This window comes from Lipotes vexillifer, unplaced genomic scaffold (assembly GCF_000442215.2).
Source record: "Lipotes vexillifer unplaced genomic scaffold, Lipotes_vexillifer_v1.1 scaffold543, whole genome shotgun sequence".
NCBI lineage: Eukaryota > Metazoa > Chordata > Mammalia > Artiodactyla > Lipotidae > Lipotes > Lipotes vexillifer.
In genome coordinates this window covers 98,396-110,842 of record NW_006799055.1, presented here as the reverse complement: position 1 = coordinate 110,842, position 12,447 = coordinate 98,396, and the positions used below count along the sequence as shown (strand labels likewise).

The window sequence follows — 12,447 nt, the reverse complement described above, 5'->3', positions numbered from 1 at the left end:
TTGGAAGGTTATACTTTTCTAAGATTTCGTTCATTTCTTCCAGGTTGTCCATTTTATTGGCATAGAGTTGCTTGTAGTAGTCTCTTATGATGCTTTGTATTTCTGGGGTGTCTGTTGTAACTTCTCCTTTTTCATTTCTGATTTTATTGATTTGAGTCCTTTCCCTCTTTTTCTTGATGAGTCTGGCTAAAGGTTTATCAATTTTGTTTATCCTCTCAAAGAACCAGCTTTTAGCTTGATCGATCTTTCCTATTGTTTTCTTTGTTTCTATTTCATGTATTTCTGCTCTGATCTTTATGATTTCTTTCCTTCTATTAACTTTGGGTTTTGTTTGTTCTTCTTTCTCTAGTTCCTTTAGGTGTAAGGTTAGATTGTTTATTGGAGATTTTTCTGTTTCTTGAGGTAGGCTTGTATTGCTATAAACTTCGCTCTTAGAACTGCTTTTGTTGCATCCCATAGGTTTTGGATCATTGTGTTTCATTGTAATTTGTCTCTAGGTATTTTTTGATTTCCTCTTTGATTTCTTCAGTGATCTCTTGGTTATTTAGTAATGTATTGTTTAGCCTCTATGTGTTTGTGTTTTTTACGATTTTTTCCCTGTAATTGATTTCTAATTTCATAGCATTGTGGTCAGAAAAGATGCTTGATATAATTTCAATTTTGTTAAATTTACTGAGGCTTGATTTGTGACCCAAGATGTGATCTATCCTGGAGAATGTTCCGTGTGCACTTGAGAAGAAAGTGTAATCTGCTGCTTTTGGATGGAATGTGCTATAAATATCAATTAAATCTATCTGGTCTACTGTGTCATTTAAAGCTTGTGTTTTCTTATTAATTTTCTGTCTGGATGATCTGTCCACTAGTGTGAGGTGTTAAAGTCCCCCACTATTACTGTGTTACTGTCAGTTTCCTCTTTTATAGCTGTTAGTAGTTGCCTTATGTGTTGAGGTGCTCCTATGTTGGGTGCATAAACATTTGTAATTGTTACATCTTCTTTGTGGATTGATCCCTTGATCATTTTGTCCTTCCTTGTCTCTTGTAACATTCTTTATTTCGAAGTCTATTTTATCTGATAGGAGTATTGCTACTCCAGCTTTCTTTTGATTTCCATTTGCATGGAATAGCTTTTTCCATCCCCTCACATTCAGTCTATTGTGTCCCTCAGTCTGAAGTGGGTCTCTTGTAGACAGCATATAGATGGGTCTTGTTTTTGTATCCATTCAGCAAGCCTGTGTCTTTTGGTTGGAGCATTTAATCCATTCACATTTAAGGTAATTATCAATATGTATGTTCCTATTACCATTTTCTTAATTGTTATGGGTTTGTTTTTGTAGGTCGTTTTCTTCTCTTGTCTTTCCTACCTAGAGAAGTTCCTTTAGCATTTGTCGTAGAGTTGGTTTGGTGGTGCTGAATTCTCTTAGCTTTTGCTTGTCTGTAAAGCTTTTGATTTCTCTGTCAAATCTGAATGAGATCCTTGCTGGGTAGAGTAATCTTGGATGTAGGTTTTTCCTTTTCATCACTTTAAATATATCGTGCCACTTCCTTCTGGCTTGTAGAATTTCTGCTAAGAAATCAGCTGTTAACCTTACGGGAGTTGCCTTATATGTTATTTATCGTTTTTTCCCCTGTTGGTTTCGATAATTTTTTTGTGTCTTTAATTTTTGCGAATTTGATTACGATGTGTCTCGGCATGTTTCTCCTTGGGTTTAACCTGCCTGGGACTCTCTGCGCTTCCTGGACTTGGGTGGCTATTTCCTTTACCATGCTAGGGAAGTTTTTGAGTATAATCTCTTCAGATATTTTCTCGGGTCCTTTCTCTCTCTCTCTCATCTCCTTCTGGGACCCTTATAATGCAAATGTTGTTGTGTTTAATGTTGTCCCAGAGGTCTCTTCGGCTGTCTTCATTTCTTTTCATTCTTTTTTCTTTATTCTGTTCCGCAGCAGTGAATTTCAGTTTTCTGTCTCCCAGGTCACTTATCCATTCTTCTGCCTCAGTTATTTTGTTATTGATTCCTTCCTAGTGTATTTTTCATTTCAGTTATTGTATTGTTCATCTCTGTTTGTTGGTTCTTTAATTCTTCTTGGTGTTTGTTCTTTAATTCTTCTAGGTCTTTGCTAAACATTTCTTGCACCTTTTCAATCTTTGCCTCCATTCTTTTTCCGAGGTCCTGGATCATCTTCGCTATCATTATTTGAATTCTTTTTCTGGAAGATTGCCTCTCTCCACTTCATTTAGTTGTTTTTCTGGGGTTTTGTCTTGTTCCTTCATCTGGTACAAAGTCCTCTCCCTTTTCGTTTTGTCTGTCTTTCTGTGGTTTTTCTTCCACAGGCTGCAGAATTGTAGTTCTTCTTGCTTCTGCTGTCTGCCCTCTGGTGGATGAGGCCATCCTCCACTGATACTTTTCTAAATAGCATTTTTATTTTTGAAATTATTCCTTGGCTTGAAAGGTGTGTAAAGTTTATACAGCGGGAAACAATAGCATAACTAGTTTTTAAAGTGAATCTGTGAGCCCCAGTTTCCTAGAAAGTGGTTGTCATAGAATCATGGATTCTTAGATTTGGGAAAGACTTTTGCTTGAAAGTGTTTTACAACATCCCTGTGAAGTGGTGTTTCACTCTGCTTTTCTCTTGTTTTCCTTGTATTTTAAATCCATATCTGAACCACTGTTAACAATTACTTTTCCCTTACACCGAGCTCCAGTTTCATAATTTCAACTTTACTAAGTGTGATTCTACTCCATGGGTCTACACTCAAAACATTGTATGATTTACAGTGTTTATATTTTTGTTCCATTACAGATTATTTACTTTAATGTAAAATAGTATTTTGTTCGCAGCTTTTATTTAAAAAGTGGCACTGTTCTCGGTGAAGTATTCTTGGCAGTTGGAAGCAATAGGAATGTATGGGGTTCTTTTGTCCTTGTTAAGTAATGGCACAATGGATCTGTGTTTTACTTAAATATTTTCGTTGTGTAATGCTTACATATTTTTTTCAAGTTGTGCATAGACTAAAAACTTAGGTTTTCAAGCTCTCGTCAATATATTTAAGTAATAGCTATCTCTATTGCAAGTTTTGATAAATTTGCTTACAAATGAGTCTACTGTGAAGACTGGTCCTATTGCCAGTTTTTGCCCTCTCTCCACAAATTTGCTAGATCTTTAAATAAATTTAGGTATTTTGTTTTCACTTCAAGATTACAATTTCAGAATATGTTTAACATAAGATATATAGTTCTCAAAATATACTTAATATGCATATGTCTTATAAAAATTGTCTATTAACTTTTTTTTTTCCAGGGTTCATTGAAAAATCCTTAGTGATATTGACATGTTTCAAGTGACATAAATTAGCCAATGACTCGGAATGATGGATTCCCCGAAGATTGGAAATGGTTTGCCAGTGATTGGACCAGGGACTGATATAGGGATATCTTCACTCCACATGGTGGGGTATTTGGGAAAAGTTAGTGAACTTATTTTTTGCCTCAGTGCAAAGTTGGTTTTTTTCTCTCCTATTTTTAAGACTTAAATTTGGTTTTAATTTTACCAGTTAATTTTTTAAAAATTGTATCTTCCACGGAAATCTTACAGTAATGGCGAAAGATTGTTCTCTGTTTACCTCTCTATGTTTTATTGATATGTAAAAGTAGAAATAAAACATAGACCGTATAGTTTACTATTTGAAAATGTTGAACGTATTTTCAGTGACAGTTGACATTACTTTTTTTCTTGCAGATAAAACTGATGCTATTTTTAACACTTAATGTAATATTTAAAACTAGAATATATTCTTTTTGGAACAATAGCTGTATTAAAGCCTATATGCATTTCTTTTATTTGCTGTCTTTAAGATATCTTGCCAGGACACTTCTAGGTGAAAATTGTACATTTTTTTCTGGTTACTTTTCCATTTAACTTTTTGTAATTTTATACAATCTAGGAATGTCTATATTTTAATTTACTTTTTTTCTCTTTTAGAATTATGATTCATCTAAAGTACCATCAGATGGGTATTGCCCTGCTTGTAGGACGAAGGGAAAGTTAAAAGCCTTAAAGACTTACCGAATTAGTTTTCAAGAATCTGTCTTTTTGTGTGAGGATCTGCAGGTAAAGTATTAATCTTAGATGGTATTGAAGTTTTCGCCTTTTGCTTTTTTCTTCAGTGTTTAAATTTGTACTCATTTTGTAGTTTTTAGATTGTATGTTTTTAATATGTAGTTAGTCTCTAGATCTGTCTGGTATATAATTTTAAATATTTTATTTTGCCACTTGATTTCCTGAGTTACTACATGAAAATGTTTGTTTTTATTGTCATTAGACTTGTGAGAAGAGAGAATATATTTGAAGATTATTTTTTTAAACCTTGTGGAGGTCCTTTTAGCTGTTGTTATTCTCATGTGTTGTTTATTAACTTTGGGACTTATTGAAAAGGTTATTAATCTCTAAATATTATGTACTTAAGGGTCTAAATATCTTAGAATTATAGTAATTTGTACCCACTGGCACAGCTTTTACACAGGAGCTCGTTTAATTCCATAATACTCTATATTTTACTGTACTTGACAACTTATGAAACTCATATACATACTTAATTCTCAAAACTTTGCAAGGTAGGTATTCCCGTGTTATGAATAAGAAAACAGATGCAGAGGGTTTAGGAACACAACATCTTCATGAAGCAGCAGAGCAGTGATTGGAATACAGTCTTCTAATTTCAGATATGTATTATTCCAGGTAAACTAGCAGTTCATTAGAATCACTTGGAAAGCTTAAAAATTTCTGGGTCTCACCTAGATGCTTATTCAATAGAGTTGGCCCAGAATTCTGTAGTTTTATAACTTTTATAAACTGTCTGATGATCAGCCAGTTTTGGAAAATACTAGACTATATTATACTGTTGGTGGTGGGTACTCTTGTTGGGTAACACTTAAAGAAAATTTCAGATATTCTTACAAATAGAAATAATTATTTTTTTGCATTTATGCAATAAATATTTATTTGTGTGTCACCATGTTGGCACTGTTCCAGATGCTAGGATACAGTGAATAAAACAAAAATTTCTTGCTCTCAACAAGGCTATATTCTAGATTGGGAAAGAAATAAAAAAGAAAAGCATACTTTTTTGTGTGAGGTAATGAAAAGTGCTGTAGAGAAAAATAAAGCCACAGGGACTGGAGTATCAGAGAGTGGGTAATTTGCAATTTTAAATAAAGTATAGGGGGAAACTGTTAATTGAGAAAGGGACATTTGAGCAAAGATCTGAAAGAGATGAAAAGGAACAAGTCCTATGGATACCTGAGGAGTGAGCCTTCCAGGTGGGGAGAGTAGCAGATACAAGGTCCTGAGAGAGTGGAGGCTGCCTGTCCATGTTTGTGCTACTGCAGGGAAACCAGCAGAGCTGGATCGGAGTGAGTGAAGCAGAATAAGGGAAGATGGGATGGATCCAGTAAAGCCTTGTAGGCCATTTGTTGGCTTTTACTATGAAATAAAGAACCATAGTAGGGATTTTGGCAGAGGAGTGACATGATCTGATTTTCATGTTGAAAAAAATGTGATGGGCAAGATCTGACGCAGGGAAATGGTTGGAAGGCAGTTGTAGTATTCCAGGGAGAACAAGTAGCGGCCAGGTTGATGAGGCTTGGTTGGATTCTATATGTATTTTGATAGTTAAAAGGATATGCTGAAAGAGTGGGGTACATGGTAGGAAAGGGAGGAATCAAGGATGATCCCCAGATACTTGGCTTGAATAATTGGAAGAATGGAGCTGCCGGTTGCTGAACTGAGAAAGACTGTGGGAAGAGGAAGATCTGGGGGAAAGATGAGGAGATCAGGAGCAATCAAGCTTGAGGCATCTATCTAATAACTGGGTATATGGAGTAAACAGTTGGATCTATGTGTCTGGTGTTAGGTGGAGAGTCTAAGATTGGATATGTACATTTGGGAGTCATTAGCAAACTTACATGAACTTACATGGTTCAGTAAGTAATTGAACCATGAGGCTGGGTGAGTTTACCAAGAGTGTGGATAAAGAGATGCAAAACTGAGCCCTGGAACACTCCAGCATTAAAAAGTTTGGGAGGTGAAGTGGAACGAGCAAAGAAGTGAGAGACATGGAGAGTGAGGTAGGCGTAATCTCAGGAAGGAAAGTATATTGTCCTGGATGTCAAGTGAAAAATATTTAATGAAGGAAGGAATGCTTTACTGTGTATTCCAGTGAGAACTCAAGGTGGCTGAGGACTCAACTCACCATTGACTGGAGTGTCATGGGGGTCCTTGCAGGCCTTGATTAGAGTAGTTTTGGTAAAGTAGTAGTGGTAAAAGCCTGATTGGAGTGAGTGATGAAAAATGGGAGAGGAAGAATTGAGAAATACAGACATGAGGTAGTACCTGGAGGGAAAAGTTTTACTTTTGTTTGTTTTTAAGTTGGGAAAAATAGCAGCATGTTTGTATGCTGGTTATATCCAGTAGAGAGGGAAAAATAAGAGAAAGTGTCGCAGAATTGCTGGAGGGATATCCCTGGAGCAAATGACAGGCTCTATTGCACAATGGGAGGGCTTGACTTTAGGAGACTTGACAGCTCAGCTCACCTGTAACACCAGACTCTACAGAGTTTACTAATTAACTAGCTCAGGATAAAGTTGTAGAATTGTGAGCACTGGAAAGAGAGAGAAATAAAACTTACTGATTCTAGAAGAAAATTACTTTTTTCCCTCTTCTGAACAATATGTGATATTTCAGTAGAGTTCTTTAACCAAGGACTACCAGAATAGAGAAGTCTCTGTTCTCAGAACAGTGGTTTTAACTATTATGGTTAGATGTGTTTCTTGCATTTTTAGTTTTTGAAGCATTCTTTTTTAAGTAATGAGGAAAAAAAAATAATCAAGAATTTCAAGTATACACTTTGCAAATGTAAAAAAAGAACTTTAGAGTAATTATTGATCTTGTTTTTAGAAAATGTTCTAATCATCAGTAAGAGCCCAGTGTATTTTATGAAGTACACTGGTTTACACCAGGAGTCAGCAAACTCTTTGTATATTACCCACTGGCTAAGAGTGATTTTTGTTGTTGTTGTTTTTAATTAAGTAGGGGTGCTGGTGGGATGTGCACACCATGATTTTGACGCTGCTTGAGAATGGTAAAGGGTTTTTTTGCCTTTAAAAAAAAAGTAAAAATTTTTTTAATTGTTAAAAAAACATAAAATTTACCATCTTAACCTTTTTTTTTTTTTTTTTTTTTTTTTTTTTTGCGGTACGCGGGCCTCTCACTGTTGTGGCCTCTCCCGTTGCGGAGCACAGGCTCCGGACGCGCAGGCTCAGCGGCCATGGCTCACGGGCCCAGCCGCTCCGCGGCATGTGGGATCTTCCCAGACCGGGGCACGAACCTGTGTCCCCTGCATCGGCAGGCGGACTCTCAACCACTGCGCCACCAGGGAAGCCATCTTAACCATTTTTAAGTGTACAGTTCAGGAGTGTTTGCTATATTCACATTGTTGTACAACATATCTCTAGAACCTTTTCATCTTGTGAAACTGAAATTCTTTACCCATTGAATAACAACTTCTCCCTGTAGCCCAGGCAACTACCATTCTACTTTGTCTCTATGAATTTGACTACTCTAGGTACCTCATATCAGTGGAATCATACAGTATTTGTCTTTTGTGATTTTACTTAGCATAATGTCCTCAAGGTTTATCCATATTGTCGCATATGACAGGATTTCCCTTTTTAAGGCTGAATAATATTCTGTTGTATGTATATACCACGTTTTCTTTATCCATTTGTTTGTCCATGGACATTTGGTTTGCTTCTACCTCTTGGCTATTGTGAATAATGCTGCAGTGAATGTGGGTGTGCAAATATCTCTTTGAGGTTTTGTTTTCAATTTTTTTGGATGACTCTGAATACAAAATTACTGCTATTGATTTTTAAAGTGTTCTCTGTCTTCTGACATGTGGTAGGACTAAGGAAATAATCTCAGGGTATAAAGTTGAGGGTCAAGTTGTTAGTTGATGGTGATCGCACAGCTAGTTGGTAACAGAAAAATCAAGAACTTGTCCTGTTAAACTAAAGAATTTCGAAGTAAGTACAATATTATGCATATAGTGTTCGCTTGTGTAGAAAATGCTATACTTTAAATGAGAGCATTTCAGTTAGTTGTTGCTGTGAAGTGAACCATCTCAAAACTTAGTCACTAAAGTAACTTAATGGCTTCACTTATGATTCTGTGGGTTGACAAGGCAGTTCTTACACTTCACATACTGTTGTCTGGGACACCTAAAATGTACACATGGCAGGCTGTGGATTCTAGCTGCCAGCTGGGAACTTAACTCAGGTAGTCAGCCAGGATCTCACTTCTTTTCCATGAGGGTCTCTCGGTGAGGCTAATTGGGACCCTTACAGTGTGATGGCTGGGACTAAGAAAGATTGTACAGAAAGAAGGCTCCAAGAGGGCAAGCCCAATAAGCCAGTGCTTATTGAAGCATGTGCATCCTGGTTGCTAATGTCCCATTAAAGCTAGTCACGTGGCCAAGCCTGCGGCTGTGTGGCAGGGGGCTGACTGTACAAGGGCATGAGTATCTGGAGGTATAGTTCTTTAGTTCACTAGAGGCCACCAAGGGAGCAATCTACCATAGTTGTGTAGAAGAAAGCATATTTTAAATGAGGGCACACGGTATGTAGATTTCTTGCATTTGTCTTATAAAATATTTTACTAGTTTTTACACTTAGGGAAAATTCATCGATTATTTTAGTGATTTGTTTACTCTTGATATTTGCCTGAAATTGTGTTCATGCATGGTGAAGTTATTAAAATTCAGCCAGTTTGATTCTTAGCCCCAATATGGGTGTAAAGTTGATATGCTGATGTGCTCTCAGATTAATACTCAGTTTCAAAACTGAGAAACAATGCAGATTACTCTGTGCAACTTTTTTGGTTTGAAAATACTTTTCTAGTTTTTAATGCTATGCAGTGTACCTGTCTTAAAAAGAATAATACACTCATAAAATGTTGGAATTTTTAATTCACTCAACATTAGATTCTTTATTAAAGCAAAATTATGTATGTTTTCCTTGCTAGCTTACTCTAGAGTAACTCAGATTAAACCCTTGATTGTTCAGATTAACTAGGAAAAATTACTCTTTTGGGGATGAAATTTTTGATTAAATAGCTGTTTATCCCTGGTTCCTTCAAATTTAGATTGATAACATTGTATACCCTCTCATGTCAAGTTAATGCTAAAATGTTATACATATTTTTCATGGCATAGAATCTGTGAAGTTAAAGCTTGAGCTTATTTGAATTTTTAGTTTTTGTTATTTTTTTCTTTCTAGTGCATCTATCCGTTGGGCTCTAAATCACTTAATAACTTAATTACTCCCGATTTGGAAGATTGTCACACTCCAAATAAGCCTCAAAAAAGAAAGATCGTGGAAACCAACTATAAAGAGTCACCTCTTTTAGCAAATTCCAAAAAGACTAAAAATCATAATGGTATTGATGGTGAACAGGTTTTGAACAGTAAACATAATGAAGAAGAGTATGATGAAACCTCATCAGACTCGCCTGGTTTACTGCACGGTGGTCAACAGAATCCGATTAGGACAACTGATTCCTTGGAGCAGAATGAGAGTTTGGAAGCTGATATTATTGACATGGCTGCTGAAGAAGATTCTACTATGGTTGATGTTTCTGGAACTGGAGGGACTGCCCCTCAAAATGAAGGATGCACATCTGAACTGGAAATGCCGTTGGAGAGCAAGCATACCTCATTTTGCCAGACTTCATGTGTCCAGTGGAAAAACGCACATGCTCTCTGTTGGTTAGACTGTATCCTGTCAGCATTGGTGCACTTGGAAGGGCTGAAAAACACTGTGACTGACCTATGCTCTAAAGAGGAGTCTGTGTTCGGTCAGTTGTTTACCAGGTATAATCAAGCCAATGAGTTTCTGCACACCAGTCAGTTGGATGGAGTTAAAGGTTAGTAATAACATTTTATTTCTCTTCAATTTTTAAAGAGGTTAATGTTGAACGTTGTCTTGTAGCACGCGAAAAGATGCCATCAGTAACTTTTGTTTTACGTAGAACCTCGGAGCAAGGAGCACAGGGACCGAGTCTGTCATGAAGCTTGAGTGAACACCAGTTGTGTTATCATGACTGCCCAAAAGGCAGTCTTTTTCAAAAACTGAGAGTAAAGAATAAAGAGGCTATGGCTGTATCTTAGCTGTCAGGGTAAATGGTGGTCACCATAGAGTACATCAAAGTACAACTTTAAGTTTTTGAGTTGCTGTAAAGCAGAATAAAGAAGTAAATACAAACCATCCATAATCCCACAACTCCCCAAAAATCTCTTTTCACAGTGAGGGCTATATTTTTGTTTTCTATAAAATAGGATACCCATGAACCCAAGATAAATTAAAATATTTCCAGTGACTTGCATCTACCTATGTGTTCCTCCACATCCCATCATCTACCTCTCCCAAAGTTAATCATTATCCTGAAATACATTATATCGTTTCTTGTTTTTTAATAGTTTTTCCTACATATATATGGCTAAGCAATATATTGCCTAATTTAATGTTTTGAACTTTATAAAAAAAAGACATACTGTACAGTATTTCTTCTGGGACTGTTTTTTCTTTTTATAAAGATTTATCTACGCTGCTGCTTGTATTTGTGTTTCGTTGATTTTTGTTGCTATATAATATTTCCAGTTCGTAAGTATATCAGTCTGTAAGTACATAAGTGTATTTATTCATCTGTCATTCGGTTGTTTTTTGCAATTGTAAATACTGCTGCTGTGACTATTCTTAGGCAAGTCTCCTGGGGCACAAGAGTTTTTCTTGGGTATACCATAGGATAGGCTCTGAGTTCAGATTTACTAGATAATGGCTAATGGTTTTCCAAAGTGGTTGTACCAGTCTACTCCCATTAGCAATGCAGAAGAGATTTTCCTAATCCATATTTCCTCCCTTGGTTTTTTTTCACACGTGGTGATTTTTGCAATTTGAATGATATAAAATTGTTTGTGGTCTTGATTTGCTTTTCCCAGATTTTAAAGAGGTTGAACAGCTCTTTGTATGTAGACTGACCCTCTGTTCCCTCTGTGAAGCCTGTTTGTGTCTTATCCCTGTTTGTTGTATTGTCATGTTCTTATTGATTTGTGAGTTTTTATATGTCCTTGTTGCTGTATTTATTCAGACAGGTTACTGAATCTCCCACTTTGCATCTCATGTTTCTACTTTTTTAAAGATATCTTTTGATGACAGAAATTATTAATCTTTCCTTTTATAGCTAGTAATGTCTGTGGTTTTAAAAAGAAATGTTTCCTTTCTCCAAGATCAGAAAGTCATTTACCTCTGTTTTCACTGAGAAGTCACAGAGCTTTGCTTTTTACATGGAAATTCTTAGTTCAACTGGAGGTAATTGTGTCTGGTATGTGGTAATGTTTCATTTTTTTCCATTGCATAGCCAGTTTTTCTAGCTCCACCTTTTTCCTCAATTGATCTGCCATGCCCCCTTTGTCATATAACATTCTATGTATGTGTGCAGCTGTTCCTTAACTCTGTTTTGTTTTCTTGGTCACTTTATCTGTCCCTGCACCAATACCACACTATTTTAATTATTAGGGCATTTTAGGTCTTGCTATCCTCATCTTTATTCAACTTGACTTTGATCATGCAATCTTTTATATAGATCTTATACATTGCTTCTCCATTGTTGACTATTTTTCTGTCTCTGTACCAATGCCATACTCTTTAATTATTATGGCTTTTGGGGTTTTGGTATCTGGTAGGCGGAGAATCCTAACCTTTATGCAGTTTGACTTCCGTTGTGCAACAGTTTACTTTATTAGTATACTCTTATACATTGTTTCCCCATTGTTAACCATTCAGGCTACTTACCATTTTTTTTTTGCTATTATGTGTAAATACCATGGCAGATATCCCTGTATCCTTTGAATCCATTGCTGATTATACCCTAGAAGGGATGTTAAAATATTTATATAAAGAGTAGCCCCCACTCGCTGCAACTAGAGAAAGCCCACGGGCAGCAGCAAAGACCCAACACAGCCAAAAGTAAATAAATAAAATAACTAAATTTATATTAAAAAAAAGAAGGGGATCCCCTTGGGGATCCTTTAAAAAAAAAAAAGAGTCTTTCTAAATGGCTTTCCGGAAGGGTTATACCAACATAATAGTTCCATTTTCATATGTAGAAATAAACATCCCAGAACACTCTTATCACCTTTGCGTAGAAACGTTTAAAAAGTTGTAATTTTTTTAGATAAAATGTATTTTGTTTCAATTTGAGTTTCTTTGAGATTGAAGTTTTTTGCAATTTTTAAAATTCAGTTTCTCACAAGCATATTTGCTTTTGCCTTTTCTCTTTATTCCTGTTTTGTATAATTATAGAAACCCCAGTACTGAGTTGGTGGCAGTTGTTTGTTGT

At 36.0% G+C, this 12,447-nt stretch overlaps 1 protein-coding gene across 1 annotated transcript in view; it reads left to right on the top strand.

Moving 5' to 3' along the window:
• Nucleotides 1–3,364: 3,364 nt before the first annotated feature.
• The window catches only part of USPL1 (ubiquitin specific peptidase like 1), a 29,641-nt gene continuing 20,558 nt past the window's right edge, over nucleotides 3,365–12,447 (top strand). Inside the window, exons 1-3 of the mRNA XM_007471429.1 lie at nucleotides 3,365–3,463; nucleotides 3,979–4,107; nucleotides 9,330–9,975. Coding sequence (XP_007471491.1) covers nucleotides 3,365–3,463; nucleotides 3,979–4,107; nucleotides 9,330–9,975 — 874 coding nt within the window. The remainder of the gene's footprint in view (nucleotides 3,464–3,978; nucleotides 4,108–9,329; nucleotides 9,976–12,447) is intronic.